Source organism: Salmo salar, chromosome ssa15 (genome assembly GCF_905237065.1).
Source record: "Salmo salar chromosome ssa15, Ssal_v3.1, whole genome shotgun sequence".
Classification (NCBI taxonomy): domain Eukaryota; kingdom Metazoa; phylum Chordata; class Actinopteri; order Salmoniformes; family Salmonidae; genus Salmo; species Salmo salar.
The window spans coordinates 67639552-67657634 of NC_059456.1; the positions used below are offsets into that span (position 1 = coordinate 67639552).

Below are 18083 nucleotides of genomic sequence, written 5' to 3' on the forward strand. Positions count from 1 at the left end.
ACACCCATCTAGTACCGGGTCAGAGCCCCCTTTTCGCCGGAATCAAGGGACTTAACGAGTGCCACGAAAACATTTCCCACACTATTCCACCATTGCCACCAGCCTGTACCGCCATGGACTCATGCTGCTTACGCCAAATCCTGACTCTGCCATCAGCATGACGCCACAGGAACTGAGATTCGTCAGACCAGGCAATGTTTTTCCACTCCTCAGGTGTCCAGTGTTGGTGATCGTGTGCCCACAGGAACTGTTTCTTCTTATTTTAGCTGATAGGAGTGGAACCCGCTGCAATAACCCATCCGTGATAAGGACCGACGTGTTCTGAGATGTCGTTCTGCGCTCCACTGTTCTACTGATCCATGATTTTCCTGTTTGTGGCCCTCCTGTTAGCTTGCACTGTTATTGCCATTCTCCTTCAACCTCTCTCATCAACGAGCTGTTTTCGCCCACTGGACCGCCGCTGACCGGATGTTTTTGTTTGTCGCACCAGTCTCGGTAAACCCTAGACACTGTCGTACGTGAAAAGCCCTGGAGGCCGGGTTGTTTCTGAGATACCGGAACCGACAATCAGACCGCGCTCAAAGTCGCTTAGGTCGCTTGTTTTGCCCATTCTAACGTTCAATCAAACAGTAACTGAACGCCTCGATGCCAAGTGACTCGCTGTCTGCAGGAGCGAACGATATATTTGTGAATGAGGTGGTATACCTAATACAATGTGTGTCTCCTGCGGGTGGTAAGAGTTGAACATCTCTCTTAGGTGATTTCCCATGTTTCGTCTCCGTTTCCCGTCAGATCAAGATGCCATCATCACCTGCTGCAGGGCCCTGTGCTTTAGAGAGAGAGTCGCAGCCAGCTGTATATTTAACCATCAGTTGTGGGAATGAGGGAGATCTTTGAACCACATTCCAGAGGGGACCTGCTGCATTTCCCACCCCTGTGACTGTGAATATTTAGGAGGGTGGAGGAGGGTAGGGTTGGGGTTGGTTGAGGGTAGAGGGTGGGGGAAGGGGGGTCGTGACACTAAGCCCCTGTTATGTTTGAAGGCGCTTTAATCCACTCTGTGACCCTCTGTACCTGGTCGGGGGGGTTGACGCGGGTTCAGCTCCCACCCCAGATCCTGACCACATCAAAGGGGATGGGGATCAGCCCCCCACCCCAGGCTGGCCTTGTCCCCTTGTCTCCTAGCCCCCAGCATGGCCCTGCTAACTGTGGGATTATCCCTGTGGTGGACACTGGGACCAGACTGGGCTCAAGGGCCCATGGCATACTGTAGATGACCCCCAGGATACCCACATCATGGCAGAGAGATTGAGAGATGGAAAGCGTGAGGGAGTGGAGAAAGTGGAAGTCTAGAGGGAGCTGAACAGTGAGAGATGAGGAAAGTGAGAGTTCATATGGGCAGTTACAGCCTTTATCGCTAAATTTGTCAATGGATTGCTCATGAAAACAGAGGGTGAATTGTGGCTCCAGGTTAAAATCTGTGTCAAGGCAGCGCACACACTCAGTCACGTCACATTATCGTTAGCACACTGAGCACTCTGTCTGTCTAATCCTTCAACCCTCCCTGGGCGGTAGTGACCTCATCTCATTTGTTTTCTGTGCTCTGCTGTAATAAAAACAGACACACATAAACGTCCTGAGTCATTTATGACCAGGCCTTTGGCCTGCCTGTCTGCTTGAATGGCCCAGTGTCAACCAATCAGTGTCGCTCTGTGTCCTGGGCCAATCGGGCGTGGGTGTTGTGATGAGATAATGCGAGGTTACACAGCTGGCAGAATGACTGCGGTCACCACGGTGTTAATGATCCACTTAGTCCAATAAATAGTTTTATGTCGTGTTGCCCTGTCCGCAGAGCTCACGGACGTTAGCCACGGCTTAGCTAGCCGCTCCTGGCAGCCATATTTGGGAAACTGTCCTCGAGTGGAACTGGTGTCCCCTTCCTTCCGGCCTCTGCCCTCTTTCTCTTCTTCCTCTGCCCTTCCTCTACCCCTCTGTGTACTTATGCATGCAAGCCTATATATAAATAGCTGATTATTATTTCAATTATTTGTTTGATGGCCAAATCACCCACAAGCCCTCATTGCCCCCTTGGTCATCCTGCTGGCATTTGCTATTGTGAATTTCACAGGCGTTTGAACATGGCTATATGAGGGATGTCATAAGGAAGGACAGTCCAGCTATATGCAAGCTGTACTTGTGCCATAAATGTTGTTGTTATTGGAGCTAAGTGACTAAACTCATATTAGTTAGCTACCGGCGTCCTTATATTTTGGAATACACGTTAGAACCCCTTTTCCATCATTCTAAATGTGACAGTAGTATATTTCCGTAGTATATATTCTGCAACAAAGACTTTTTCACTCACGCCACCAAACCTAACCTAGTAAAACTAACTATCCTACCGATCCTTGACTTCGGCGATGTCATCTACAAAATAGCCTACAATACTCTACTCAGCAAACTGGATGCAGTCTATCACAGTGCCATCTCTTTTGTCACCAAAGCCCCATATACCACCCGCCACTGCGACCTGTATGCTCTAATCGGCTGGCCCTCGCTACATATTCGTCGCCAGACCCACTGGCTCCAGGTCATCTATAAGTCTTTGCTATGTAAAGCTCCGCCTTATCTCAGCTCACTGGTCACGATAACAACACCCACCCGTAGCACGCGCTCCAGCAGGTATATCTCACTGGTCATCCCCAAAGCCAACACCACCTTTGGCCGCCTTTCCTTCCAGTTCTCTGCTGCCAATGACTGGAACGAACTGCAAAAAATCGCTGAAGCTGGAGACTTATATTTCCCTCACTAACTTTAAACATCAGCTATCTGAGCAGCTAACCAATCGCTGCAGCTGTACATAGTCCATCTGTAAATAGCCCATCCAATCTACCTACCTCATTTTTATTTACTTTTCTGTTCTTTTGCACACTACTATTTCTACTTGCACATCATCATCTGCACATCTATCACTCCAGTGTTAATTTGCTAAATTGTAATTACTTGCTACTATGGCCTATTTATTGCCTACCTCCTCACGCCATTTGCACACACTGTATATAGACTTTCTTTTTTTTCTACTGTGTTATTGACTGTACGCTTGTTTATTCCATGTGTAACTGTGTTGTTTGTGTTGCACTGCTTTGCTTTATTTTGGTCAGGTTGCAGTTGTAAATGAGAACTTGTTCTCTATTAGCTTACCTGTTTAAATAAAGGTGAAATACATTTTTTTTTTTTTACAGTTGTGATGTAATCCAACTGATCCTTCTAGCTCATGACCCTTGGGTCATTTTGGTCAGACTGTATTATAGCTTGTATATTGTGTTTATTTTGTAGGTATTTATTTTATTCTTATATCTACTTTTTTTTCTTGTTTGTATTTATTTTATTCTTATATGTACTTTTTTTCCCTTTTTTTTCTCATTTGTATTTATTTTATTTTATTTAGTAAACTACTTGTAAGAGCTTGCAGGCAAGCATTTCACTGTACTGTTTACACCGACTGTATCCTGTGCATGTGACCAATAAATTCCGATTTGATTTTATTTGACCTACTTCTAAACGTTATACATAATCACATGATTACCCGTCCACTATCTACAAGAATCCTAGCAGCCTAACCACATAACCAGCCAATCAGGCATCACATGTGAGACTATGATGCTCGGTCTTCTCATTCAGGGAGGTTGTGTTCCAAACGTGTTACTGTACAGTACTTGTAAGTGCTGCTGCTGGGAAGGGTAGATGAGCTGTGGTGCTCAGAACAACATGGCCAGACCAGGTGTTTGTTTTTTATGTCGGGAAGGGACTGACTGACTGGAGGAGTCTTGTTGTGTGTTATATTGTGCGCGTGTGACGTGCTGGGAGGGTAGGGAGACTTAACTGGTTGTGACAGTAACCTCAACTCAATGCAGCGTCGACGCTCGCACAACCCAACTGAAAAAACAAGCTGTGTGATTTACAAACAAAGATTCCTTTTCCAATCCAGAACCAGACATTCTTTTAGATTGGATACAGTTAACCAGTAAGGTTGAGACAATTGAATACAGAAACAAGGCACTATTGGTCAATTTCACAGCACATACACCAGAAAGAAATGGTTCCAAAAGGATTCTTCGGCTGTCCCCAGAGGAGAACCCTTCTTGGTCCCAAGGAGAGCACTTTTTGGTTTCATATAGAACCCTTTTGGGTTCCATGTAGAACCCTCTGTGGAAAGGGTCCTACATGGAACCCAAAAAGGTTCTACGTGGAACCAAAAAGGGTTCTTCAAAGGGTTCTCCTATGGGGACAGCAGAATAACTATAGGATACCTATAGGATGGCTATAGGATGGTTATAGGATGCCTATAGGATGACTGTAGAATGGCTATAGGATGCCTATAGGATGGCTGTAGAATGGCTATAGGATGACAGTAGAATGGCTATAGGATGGCTATAGGATGCCTATAGGATGGCTGTAGAATGGCTATAGGATGCCTATAGGATGACAGTAGAATGGCTATAGGATGGCTATAGGATGGCTATAGGATGACTGTAGGATGGCTATAGGATATAGGAGGGCTACATCATGAGTACATGATGGCTATAGGAGGACTAAAGGATTGTTATAGGATGACTGTAGGAGGACTATAGGACGGTTATAGGATGGCTATAGGATGGCTGTAGGAGGACTATAGAATGGCTATAGGAGGAGTAAAGGATGGTAACAGGATGGCTATAGGATGACTGTAGAATGGTTATAGGATGGCTATAGGATGGCTATAGGAGGACTATAGAATGGCTATAGGATGGCTATAGGATGGCTATAGAATGACTGTAGAATGGTTATAGGATGGCTATAGGATGGCTATAGGATGGCTATAGAATGACTGTAGAATGGTTATAGGATGGCTATAGGAGGACTATAGAACTATAGAATGACTATATGATGGTTACAGGATGGCTATAGGATGACTGTAGAATGGTTATAGTATGTCTATGGAATGACTGTAGAATGGTTGTAGGATGGCTATAGGATGGCTATAGGATGGTTTCTGGATGGTTATAGGATGGCTATAGGAGGACTATAGGATGAGTGGTAATGAGATAGGTTTATGATGTAGAGGGCAGAAGGACAACAAGACAACAGGAGACCCAAAGTCCCTCTCACCAGGGAGGGGTTGCCATGGCCACAGAGAGGGGTCAGGAGGGCGCCCATCAGGGGGTTCATTGGTCCAGAGACAGAGGGGCAGGACAGGGGTGGAGGGGAAGGGGCATCTTTGTGCCTGCTCTCTCGCCCCTTTGTCCCTCATACCATCAGCGGGGGCTGCACCTGGCAACCCTCCCTGGCACTCTGCCAGACCCTTCTTCTCACACACACACACACACACACACACACACACACACACACACACACACACACACACACACACACACACACACACACACACACACACACACACACACACACACACACACACACACACACACACACACACACACACACACACACACACTGCCTGGCCCCAGACGGCTCAGAGAGGAGCAGACATATCTCATCAGATGTGCTAGGCATTCTTGAATATACCTGTGTGTGTGTGTGTGTTTGTGTGTCAGACCTCACATCATCTTCACAACGTATGCACCTAGATACTAGTGGATAGTATACCATATACACATCTGCAGTAGTAGTAGGAGCCCTACTCATGATACCTGCATGTGACTACTGTAGGTAGCATTCGTCTTCCCTGAGTGTATGGGATGTGCCAATCTACCACGTATGTGTACGGTGACCTCGATCTAAAATAAGATCTGACTCGCAGACAAACGGTTTGGACCTGGCTTGTGGTCCCTCCTATCTGTCCAGTTAGCTGTGTGTATACGGGCTGCATGTGTTGTGCACCGTGTATGAACGGTGCACATCTTTAGCCTTGGATTGCTAAGATATCAAGAGCAGAACTCCCCTGCTGCCTCTCTCTCACTTCTCCCACACTCACCCAACAACAGCACATTTCCCTGCCCCTTTCCCCTTCCCTCCTCTTAACTCCCACCTTCTCTTCGCTCACACCCTATCTCCCCCCTCTCTCTCTCTCTCTCTCTCTCTCTCTCTCTCTCTCTCACACTGCTCTTGAATTAAGTCCATTATTCTTGTCCACCTCTCACTCTAAGTCCCTGTGCTCTGGCTCCGTTCCTCTTCATAGTGAAGTGTATAGTGGAGAGGTATGCTGTTCTGAGTGGACTGCAGTGCTTGCTGCTCCGGCTGACTCTTGGAATACTGGGCCTGGCTTCGTCTCGTCTCTTCACCCACCAGCCTTGCCTGCATTGGCTGACTGACTCACTGGATTTCCCCCCTGGCTTTGATGCATCTCTCCTTTGCTGTGTCCCCCTGAGGCTGGTACATCTAGTGTTTCAGAGAGGACTCTACCGTTACCATTCTGTGGATTCTTCTGAAGGATTTTTTTATCCACCTCTGGGGTTTGTGTGGATTCAACACAGTATATTGGAGAGTGTGTGGGGGTATGTGTAAATGTGTGTGAAATGGTGTATATAGCGATGTGTGAATGAGTCAGTAAGTGTGTATGCGCACTGAGAAACAGAAAGAGGAGCACAGATTATGGTCCTGGAATAGATAGACAACCTGCTGGAAAGTAGTGTTGAGGAGGTATCCATGGGACACGTTGTGCTTTGGACCATTATTGGGTCAGGTGGACCCTGAGAGGGAATGCGGTTGCCCTGGATACAGAAGGAGAGGTGAGTTCCTTTGGGGGAATTTAGGGTTTTGGACTTCCTCCACTCAGGCAGCTAAAGTCGGCTACTCTCTGAGTGTGTCCAAACTTGGCCAAATGTCTGGGATCCAGACACCAACCAGGCACCAGCCGAGAGCCCCTGGCTCCCTGCCTCTCTCCACTCATCCTCCGTACCGCTCTCCGCTCAGCCTCCTTGGCTCTCGCTCCCCTCTCTCCCTCCTGCATTCCTGACTCTAGTTCCCCTCTCTCCCCACAGTCTCCCTGCCTCTCTCCGTTCAGCCTCCCTGGCTCTCTCTCCCCTCAGGGCGGATATACAGGAGCAAAAGCCGGTCGGGGGCCAGCCAAACTCTTTCCCCCAAGAACAATCGGCTCCTTTCTCTCCCTCTGCCCCCCCCCCGCATAGCGCAGGCAGCGGGGCTGAAATACACTGTGTAACAGTAAATGTGTTCTGCTCACACCCTCACTGCTCTCTTTCCTCTATTGTATTTAGTCACACCTCTCGTTTTGTTGGGCCTCAGGTTAACAGTTGTTTGTATTGATTTGGGATTGGTACCTGTTTGACCTCACTTTTTCATACAACTCTTGCCTGAAGGAGGGACTTTGTCCGTGTCTTTTCTATTTGGGGTGTTTTTGACAGTACAGCACGTCCCTCTTCCCAATGAGTCTCCCTCCCTTTCTACCTCCTCTCTCTCTCTCTCTCTCCCTCTCTCTCCCTCTCTCTCGCTCTCTCTCCCTCTCTCTCGCTCTCTCTCCCTCTCTCTCTCTCTCTCCCTCTCTCTCCCTCTCTCTCGCTCTCTCTCCCTCTCTCTCGCTCTCTCTCTCTCTCTCTCTCTCTCTCTCTCTCTCTCTCTCTCTCCCTCTCTCTCCCTCTCTCTCTCTCTCTCTCTCTCTCTCTCTCTCTCTCTCTCTCTCGCTCTCTCTCTCTCTCTCTCTCTCCCTCTCTCTCCCTCTCTCTCTCTCTCTCTCCCTCCCTCTCTCTCTCTCTCTCTCTCTCTCTCTCCCTCTCTCTCCCTCTCTCTCTCTCTCTCCCTCTCGCTCTCTCTCGCTCTCTCTCGCTCTCTCTCCCTCTCTCTCGCTCTCTCTCCCTCTCTCTCTCTCGTTCTGCTTTTAATCCACAGCTCTTGGCAGGGGCTGCTTCATGTGGCTTCGTGGCTATTGAAGCTGAAATGAATACAAGTGTCAGGCAGCTAAAGGCTTTTATTAAGATGCATTGTGGTGTGTGTGGGGAGAGCTCAGAGCTCAGGGCGGATGTGTTGTAGTGCTTCAAGGGGCCGACAATAGTACCCTTCAACTGATAGGAGCTTAAGGAGACAATGGGACCCGGCCCCTCCTTCATATCTCAGGACAGGAGTTGAAGTACTTTGCTTCTGCACCCCCCCCCCCCACTCTCAATCTGTATGTGCCCGTAGACATGCGTGTGTGTGTGTGTGTTTGACTACGGACCCTACCCTGCCTTTCAATGATGCCATCTCTGCAGTCTCCTCATTAACATCTAAGTTGCCACTCCTTTAAACACATAACACATATTCATGGGCAAAGCTTCCGCTATGGCAGATTTTCTGTTGTGTATCTATACAAAAGCGTGTCAGACCCGTACAGATCCGTACAGAGAGGTTCCCTGCATAACTTAGACGTAGCTGAGTGTGAGTAGAGTACTCTGTGTGGGAGTCAATGTGGTACTTTTGGTCCCTCTCTTTTCGGCTCTTTTCGGCTCTGGGACCTGGGAGTTGACGAGAGCCCTGCTGTCTTAACACTTCAATAGACCCAGAATTCATGCTCTGCTGTGCTGAGACCATACACTGACTCCTGCACTGATATAGGACTGTGAGCTACTGGGACTCCGATACAGGACTGAGTTATTTGACTGTGATATTTGACTGAGATATAGTATTGTGATATCGGACTGTGATAAAGGACTGTGATATAGCACTGTGATATAGGACTGTGATATAGCACTGAGATATAGGCCTGATATATATCACTGAGATATAGGACTGAGATATAGCACTGAGATATAGCACTGAGATATAGGACTGTGATATAGGACTGTGATAAAGGACTGTGATAAAGGACTGTGATAAAGGACTGTGATGTAGGACTGTGATGTATGACTGTGATGTAGGACTGTGATATAGCACTGTGATATAGCACTGTGATATAGCACTGTGATATAGCACTGAGATATAGCACTGTGATACAGGACTGTGATATAGCACTGAGATATAGCACTGTGATACAGGACTGTGATACAGGACTGAGATATAGCACTGAGATATAGGACTGTGATATAGCACTGAGCTATAGGACTGTGATATAGCACTGTGATATAGGACTGTGATATAGCACTGTGATATAGCACTGTGATATAGGACTGTGATATAGCACTGTGATATAGGCCTGAGAGCTACTGGGACTCAGATACAGGCCTGTGTGTTCATCTGCTCGCCAGTGCTCTGGGACTGTCCCGGAGCTTCGTTATAGAGAGGACTGAGGTGATGTATAAGGGAATGGAAGGCAGGTAGACCCTCCATGGACCTGTATCAACTCTGTCCTCAGAGAGACGAGGGTACGCTCAGAGAATGTGACAGTTTCTAGGATATGTGTCTTAAAAATTAATGACTGCAGCAAAAACCTGTCAAGGCAGCCTGAAGAACAATGTGTGTGTGTGTGTGTGTGTGTGTGTGTGTCTCTGCGGCCTTGAAGGCTTGCTGAGTGGATAATAGAGAAAAATTCAGAATAATATTCCACCTCCCAACACACACACACACACACACACACACACACACACACACACACACACACACACACACACACACACACACACACACACACACACACACACACACACAGAGGCCTCCAGCTCACCTGTCAGCAGATAGGCCTGTGGATACATGAACTAACCATCTGGCAGGCTCTCCATCCCTCCCATCAGTTAAACGGTCTGTACTGGGACCACACTCCCTGCCTACCCCCCTAAGGTCAAAGGTCAACCCCCTGTGTAAGCCAAGCCTGATGGGGTTGGCTTAGGGGTCAACACTCTAACAGAAACTAAAAGGTAGAGCCAGAGATACAGTGGTTCAGAGTTCAGGTCCACATTAGTCCGGTTGATGACTTCAATATGTCCTGGCCACTGGTGATGAGCCTCGGGGGAACTAGATATGGGGAAGAGCAGCAGATGACCGTGTGCTGGAAGCATGAGGCCACCGACCGTCCATCTCCTGGGGGCCCGGGCCCCACTTGTGTTTTAACATCTTCCTCACTGACCCACAGAGAGACTGGAGCTCCTCAGAACTGCACATGATTGAGTTTCCTCCCCTCTCTCTTTCTCCCTCTGAACCCACCGCCGTACTGCTCATCGATAGAGAGAGGGGAATGGAGAGAGAGAGAGAGAGAGAAAGAGAGATGGAGAGATAGGGAGAGGCAGAGAAAAAAATGGAGGGTGACAGGGAGAAAGAAGGAGAACGACAGACAGAGTCATACTGTATTAGTGAAGGTGGGCCAACAGGGAGGTTACTGAGGTGCTGTAATGAAGTAGGCTACGGTATGTTCACTGAAATAAACGCTGTCAGAGGACTAAGAGGGGAAAGATTTTGATTGCGTGTGTGTGTGTGTGTGTGTGTGTGTGTGTGTGTGTGTGTGTGTGTGTGTGTGTGTGTGTGTGTGTGTGTGTGTGTGTGTGTGTGTGTGTGTGTGTGTGTGTGTGCGCTTGTGTGGACATTTTTAACTATTCTTGTGGGGACCAGAAGTCCCCACATCAATAGTAAACAAACCAAAATTTGACCAACTGGGGATATTTTGTTTGTCCCCACAAGGTAAATTGCTGTTTCTAGTGGGTTTAGGGTTAAGGATCAGAATTGGTGTTAGAATTACATTAAGGGTTAGGGTTAGGAGCTAGGGTTAGTTTTAGGGTTAGGGTTAAGGTTAGGGTAAGAGTACGGGTTAGGGTTAGGGGTTAAGGAAAATAGGATTTTGAATGGGACTGAATTGTGTCCCCCCCCCCCCCACAAGGTTAGCTGTACAAGACCGTGTGTGCCTGTGTGTGTGCATGTGAGTGTGGAAGTTCATACACTGTGAGCCTGTGAGAATGTGTATTGTACAGTATGTGTGTCACATGCTAGACGCCTGGTAAGCTACTGTCTATACACACACATATCACATTAAGCACCCAATCACTTTGACCAGCCTGTTCATCTGCAGTGCACTTCATTAGTGCTGGCCGGTAATGAGGAGAAGTCAGTTTGGATAGCAGAGACAGAGAGGAATGAGAAGACAAGATGCCATCCCAGCCAGGGTTTGGCACTGCCACAGAGCGGGCGCTTGTGTTGGAGATTAAAGCGGGCATGGCACTGGGCCACCTCACATATCACACCCCACATGTCTTTCAGGGGCCCTCCACCCCTTCCAGCTCCCCCGTCCTCCTCACTCCCTACCCCCATAAAGGTGACCGGGGCTGGGTGTTTGATGGGCCTGGGATGGCGTCCCGTAATGTGAAACGATTACAGCTGGTCTTTATAGAGGTTTTAACAGGAGTGGTCTTGGGCATCAGCCATTAGCCTCTCTGGCTAAAATTACCTCCTGGTGCTAGGAGGGAAGGAGAGGCAGTGATGTACGTTGTCCAGCCTGCTTTTTAACGAGTCCCTCTCTGCTTGGTTATTTTTAGGTTCCAGTGCCACTGTGAGAAGCTTCTTCAGTCCCGTTGGAGCTGAGAGGTGTGCGGTACGACAGACGCAGAACGGGGGAACGCCGCACAACGCCGAAGGCTGACATCCGTTTGGAGAGGAGAGCTAGCTGTCCATTGCTACGACAACAACCAGATCCATTTCAACCCTAGCCGGCCAGGCTAGTGCCAACCCCAGGACACCATGATGATGGCAGTGATGATGATGACGACGTGGGGCTCCCTGCTCCTCGTGGCCTCCCAGGTCTCATCCAGCGGAATCCCCAAGACCAGCGCCTCCTCTTCACCCTCCTCCTCTTCCTCGTCCTCCCCTCGCATGAAGCTCTCCTACAAAGGTAAGGCCCTGCTACCCTCCAGTTCTACAGGCATGTCCTTTTCACAAACACCTTGGATGCGTTTATGAGCATGTGCGGTTAGTGTTGTTCTGGACCGGGCTCACTGGAGCAGTGTTGGGTTCTGTCTCGTGAGTGGCGGCGTCAACGTAAGACGGCAGCTCGATGACGATCAAACCCACACAGTCCAGGCCCTTTTCCTTCATGCTCAGAACACAAATGCAACGAGAGAGAGAGAGAGAGAGAGAGAGAGAGAGAGAGAGAGAGAGAGAGAGAGAGAGATGTAAGTCTAGCAGGAAAGTAGCTACTGTAGTCTTGCTCATATCCAGTGACACAGGCCCAGTTTGGAGCATGGGCCATTAAACCATGGGATATCCCCGTCTCCACGGTTACAGTGGAACACTCACAGGGTTCCCTAGCATAGAGAGGAGATTAGGGATAGGCGTGAGTAGAGGATAGGAAAGGAAAGGAAAGGAGGTTTCACTCCTCTAGATCTTATAAGCCCCACTCAGCCCGGCTGAGACAGCTGATTCTAAAGCTGTAACAAAGACCATTCTGACTACTGAAACCTCTGTCCTGGTCTGACCCTGGCAGTAGAGCCAAATAAAACATTTATATGGACTTGTATAACTTTTGGATAATATTGGGTCTAATTTATCAACATAAGCGTTGGAAAAGTTGCTCTTATGAAAAACACTTAAATGTCATGGCGTATGAAGTTTTGAGTTTAGACATTTTGTGTTGTTTTAACGTGATGTGTGTATAACTCGTCGCTGGTGTGTTGTGTTTCAGAGCTGCAGCAGTTCCACGGCGTGCGCCGGTTCGAGCTGGAGCGTTCCTGCTGTTTCAGCGCCCTGCTGTTGGACGAGGAGAGGGGACGGCTCTTCGTGGGCTCACGCAACTTCCTGCTGTCGCTCAGCCTGGATAATATTGCCAAGCAGGAGCACAAGGTCAGTCTTCCTGTCAGTCAATGAATCAATGAACCGTATGCTTTGTGAATGTGTTCACACGAGCAATAGTGAATGTCATCATTTTGATATTTTCATGATATTAAACAAAAGTTTTGCCATGAATATTTCTGTGTTGTTTGACATACATACGTGGATGGTTCCACGATCCAGTGTGTAAAGAATGTGATGCTATGATAACGTTCAGATGTCTATGTTGTGGTAGATGATGGTATGGATAAGATAGGGCTCTGAGCCACGCTATGTTATGGTGAGTTAGCGGTGATTTAGCACGTCAGAGCTGTGTTGACAGACTGATGGATCTCATCTCACTCTCATCCACTCAGAGCTGAGATTGGGGTCAGGGGTTACCGTGGTGATTTGGGGGGGGGTCACACAATCTCTGATAACCTGTCAACACCTCTCTGACCCACACATGCACATACACGGGCACGCGCTGAGACACACACACACACACACACACACACACACATACGCACACACTGCTGTCCTCTGATGCCTGATGTTTCCCATTACTTGACAGGAAAAGGTTAGTAACTGATTATTTCCGTAGTGGTCCTCTATAATGTTTTGGATGAGGTAACTAGCCTCAGATTTACCAGCACCTGATAGACTGAAAAAGGATAACACACAGACTTTAACACAACCTGTCCATTGACATATGAATCACAGACCATAACATGGACACACACACACGTGGACACATGCGTACACAGACATTCAAACAGACACACAGACACACAGACACACATACAGACGCACAAACACACACACACACACACACACACACACACACACACACAGACACAGACACAAACACACAGATACACACAGACACACACATACAGCTGAAGTCGGAAGTTTACATACACTTTAGACAAATACATTTAAACTCCGTTTTTCACAATTCCTGACATTTAATCCATGTAAAAATTCCCTGTTTTAGGTCAGTTAGGATCACCACTTTATTTTAAGAATGTGAAATGTCAGAATAATAGTAGAGAGAATTATTTATTTAAGCTTATATTTCTTTCAGCACATTCCCAGTGGGTCAGAAGTTCACATACACTCAATTAGTATTTGGTAGCATTGCCTTTAAATTGTTTAACTTGGGTCAAATGTTTTGGGTAGCCTTCCACAAGCTTCCCACAATAAATTGGGTGAATTTTGGCCCAATCCCCCTGACAGAGCAGGTGTAACTGAGTCAGGTTTTGTAGGCCTCCTTGCTCGCACACGCTTTTTCAGTTCTGCCCACACATTTTCTATAGGATTGAGGTCAGGGCTTTGTGATGGTCACTCCAATACCATGACTTTGTTGTCCTTAAGCCATTTTGACACAAATTTGGAAGTATGCTTGGGATCATTGTCCACTTGGAAGACCCATTTGCGACCAAGCTTTAACTAATGTTGCTTCAATATATCCACATAATTTTCTTTCCTCATGATGCCATCTATTTTGTGAAGTGCACCTGTCCCTCCTGCAGCAAAGCACCCCCACAACATGATGCTGCCATCCCCGTGCTTCACGGTTGGGATGGTGTTCTTCGGCTTGCAAGCATCCCCCTTTATCCTCCAAACATAACGATGTTCATTATGGCCAAACAGTTCTATTTTTGTTTCATCAGACCAGTGGACATTTTTCCAAAAAGTACGATCTTTGTCTCCATGTGCAGTTGCAAACCGTAGTCTGGCTTTTTATGGCGGTTTTGGAGCAGTGGCTTCTTCCTTGCTGAGCGGCCTTTCAGGTTATGTCGATATAGGACTCGTTTTACTGTGGATATAGATACTTTTGTACCCGTTTCCTCCAGCATCTTCACAAGGTCCTTTGCTGTTGTTCTGGGATTTATTTGCACCTTTCGCACCAAAGTACGTTCATCTCTAGGAGACAGAACGCGTCTCCTTCCTGAGCGGTATGACGGCTGCGTGGTCCCATGGTGTTTATACTTGCGTACTATTGTTTGTACAGATGAACGTGGAACCTTCAGGCGTTTGGAAATTGCTCCCAAGGATGAACCAGACTTGTGGAGGTCTACAATTTGTTTTCTGAGGTCTTGGCTGATTTCTTTAGATTTTCCCATGATGTCAAGCAAAGAGGCACTGAGTTTGAAGGTAGGCCTTGAAATACATCCGCAGGTACACCTCCAATTGACTGAAATTATGTCAATTAGCCTTTCAGAAGCTTCTAAAGCCATGACATCATTTTCTGGAATTTTCCAAGCTGTTTAAAGGCACAGTCAACTTAGTGTGTGTAAAAGTCTGATCCACTGGAATTGTGATACAGTGAATTATAAGTGAAATAATCTGTCTGTAAACAATTGTTGGAAAATTACTTGTGTCATGCACAAAGTAGATGTCCTAACCGACTCGCCAAAACTGTAGTTTGCTAACAAGAAATTTGTGGAGTGTTGGAAAAATGAGTTTTAATGATTATAACTGACCTAACATGCACCCTTTAACCCCGCACTGTACAGGGTCTGTACGTTCTTGCAGGCCAGAGAAATATGAGTGCAGAGAAGATTGTTTGACTCTGTTGATTTGGTGTGATGTGATTTACAATGTGTTTTCACACTGGAACATGTGGCTTGCTTCCAGTCATTAAAGCTGTTTTCACTCCTGGATGTGTGCTTTTTTACGGCGTGACATGTGGATTCTCAGCTCCACCATGGTGGCAGAGACGGGGAAGAAAAAACAAGAGGTAGTGAGGACGAGAGATGGAGGAGAGAGAGGAGAGATGGAGGAGAGAGAGGAGAGAGAGGAAGGAGGAAAGAGAAAGGATGAGAGAGACAGAGAGGAGGAGAGATAAAGGAGAGAAGAGAGAGGAGAGATAGAGGAGAGAGGGAGGGGAGATAGAGAGGAGAAATAGAGAGGAGGAGAGAGAGATGGAGAGATAGAGGAGGAGAGATTGAGAGATGGAGAGATAGAGGAGAGATAAAGAGGAGGAGAGATAGAAGAGAGGAGAGATAGAGGAGAGATAGAGAGGAGGAGGAAAGCTCCTTTAGAAACATTTCCCTGAGGGTGGCGGGCGGGCCTGTTCCTACTCGAGGTCGCGACCCCAGACATACCTCCATCCTGCTGCCTCCCTTGACCCCTGACCTCTGACCTCTGTGTTTTAGATCTACTGGCCGGCCCCAGTGGACTGGAGGGAGGAGTGTAACTGGGCAGGAAAGGACATCAACGTGAGTAACAAACGCTGATACTATTACTACAATTGAAATACTTTCTTTTCAGCTTTTGAAATACTTTGCTTTCCCAAAGTCCTGTTTATGATGATATTCTGAATCTCACAGAGAGAGACTGTACATCTTGTCCTGTGACACTGAACTAAACCAGCTTCCCAACACCACTCTCGTTCAGTATCACCACCCAGCTAAATCCGCAGTGTATCCAGACACATCTCACACGGATTTCCCAATCCTCCTTTTGTCTTTCACCCAGTCATATAGAGAGGAAGTGGTAGTCACCGCAGTGTGTGCTATGTTCCAGTGAACTACTGTAAAGGGTTGGTAGGCTGGGCTCTTTGTGTTATCTGGCCCTGGGGCCTTAGCACTCCTTCCTCTGGGTGCAGGGCAGGGTAGGGCTCCACTGACCCACCCTACAAAGTCCTCAGGCCACTCAGACCACCCAAATGTACACTTTACACACTCATCTATCTCCCTCACTTAAAGCTAATTGTGTATCAGCATGTGAGTGTGTATGTATGTATTCACATACGGTATATGCATGTTAGTTTGTTTGCGTGGATGTGCTTGGTGGTGTGTGTGTGTGTGTGTGTGTGTGTGTGTGTGTGTGTGTGTGTGTGTGTGTGTGTGTGTGTGTGTGTGTGTGTGTGTGTGTGTGTGTGTGTGTGTGTGTGTGTGTGTGTGTAGCTCTGGAGTACAGAAACTCCTCATCAGTCTGATTACACAGCTGGAGGAGACAGACAACGAGCCCCATTCATAGTGCACCACTGGCTCTTGTTTCACCTGAAGAACAGTGTGTGTGTGTGTGTGTGTGTGTGTGTGTGTGTGTGTGTGTGTGTGTGTGATGAAAAGAGGTAATACGTATAGGAAATGCAGCAAGTGAAGATATATGCTTTCATTGTATTTCTCTTCCTTTTCCTAATATCATGTGGTGACTGTGGCCATGGCGTCAGTGGGTGTCTGTGACTGTGGCCATGGCGTCAGTGGGTGTCTGTGACTGTGGCCATGGCGTCAGTGGGTGTCTGTGACTGTGGCCATGGCGTCAGTGGGTGTCTGTGACTGTGGCCATGGCGTCAGTGGGTGTCTGTGACTGTGGCCATGGCGTCAGTGGGTGTCTGTGACTGTGTAGCGCGTGCACGCATTCGTCTGTGTGTGTGTATCTGTGTGACTTAGGCAGTGTCAGAGTGAAAGCCATTATCTGGTCTCCTGGGTCTAGGCTCTGTCCTTGGTGTTTAAGTAAAGCCACAGTCTGACTACACTGAGCATCACTGATAGGACGTGGGGGGGTCTGAATGAAACACAGCTGTTTGTCCTCTCTCTCTCTCTCTTTCTCTTTAATTCATTCCTCTAAAAGATTGAGGTGAGGTTCTGATTCATTCTGAAAGGTCTTAGGCTTTATTTGACTTAGGAAAAAAAGGTGGCCTGTGGTATAGACAGTGTGTGTGTGTGTGTGTCTCTGCCTGTCTGCCTGTCTGTCTGTCTCTCTGTGTGACTCCATAACCTCTCAGGGTGGTGTTGAGTTTAGCTGACTATGAGGTCCTTATGTCACATGAGAGATTCACACACACACACACACACACACACACACACACACACACACACACACACACACACACACACACACACACACACACACACACACACACACACACACACACACACACACACACACACACACACACCGACCTCACTCTTGACCCTGATTATAGTGACGTGTGTGTCTCTGGAGGGCGGGGGAAGACACAATTGTTACTGTGAATTTGGAAACAAGTTCTCTCTCTTTCTCTCCTTCCCTCTTTTTCTACATGTCACTTTTTCCCCTCATGCTCTCCTGCGCTCGACCGTTCCCAGAGAAACAAAGACACTTATTTATTTTTATGGCCCAGACCAGGAGTCTCTTCGTCCTCTCTCTCTCTCTCTCTCTCTCTCTCCCTCTCTCATCGAGACAAAACAGGCTCCGTTCTCCACGGGATGATTCCTCACAGCCCAATGCCGCCGAAACACCCGGCAGCTCAGCTCATTAAGAGTCAAAGTAATATACGGCTCTCACTTCACACAGCCAGTAAACAGGTCACCAAGGACGAGTTAGATCTGTTTCAACGACTGCTGCCTTTCTGCAAGACTGCTTAGCCTGCAGTCCTAGCCAACAGGTTTGGTGTTGTTAACTTGAAATACTGTCTGGTAAAACATGGGATTCATTTG

General features: G+C 47.5%; 1 protein-coding gene across 4 annotated transcripts in view; it reads left to right on the forward strand.

Annotated features, from left to right (window-relative positions):
• Positions 1–18083, forward strand: part of LOC106572278 (semaphorin-3B) — a 69108-nt gene that overhangs the window by 31090 nt on the left and 19935 nt on the right. For 2 of the 4 annotated variants that reach the window (XM_045695976.1, XM_014146333.2), the window contains 3 exons: positions 11385–11737; positions 12527–12684; positions 15816–15878. In XM_045695976.1, the coding sequence (XP_045551932.1) occupies positions 11587–11737; positions 12527–12684; positions 15816–15878 (372 nt within the window). In that variant the 5' untranslated portion in view covers positions 11385–11586. Of the gene's footprint in view, positions 1–6117; positions 6453–6506; positions 6729–11384; positions 11738–12526; positions 12685–15815; positions 15879–18083 lie in introns of those variants that run through there. The other 2 variants (XM_045695977.1, XM_045695978.1) reach the window with 2 other exon arrangements.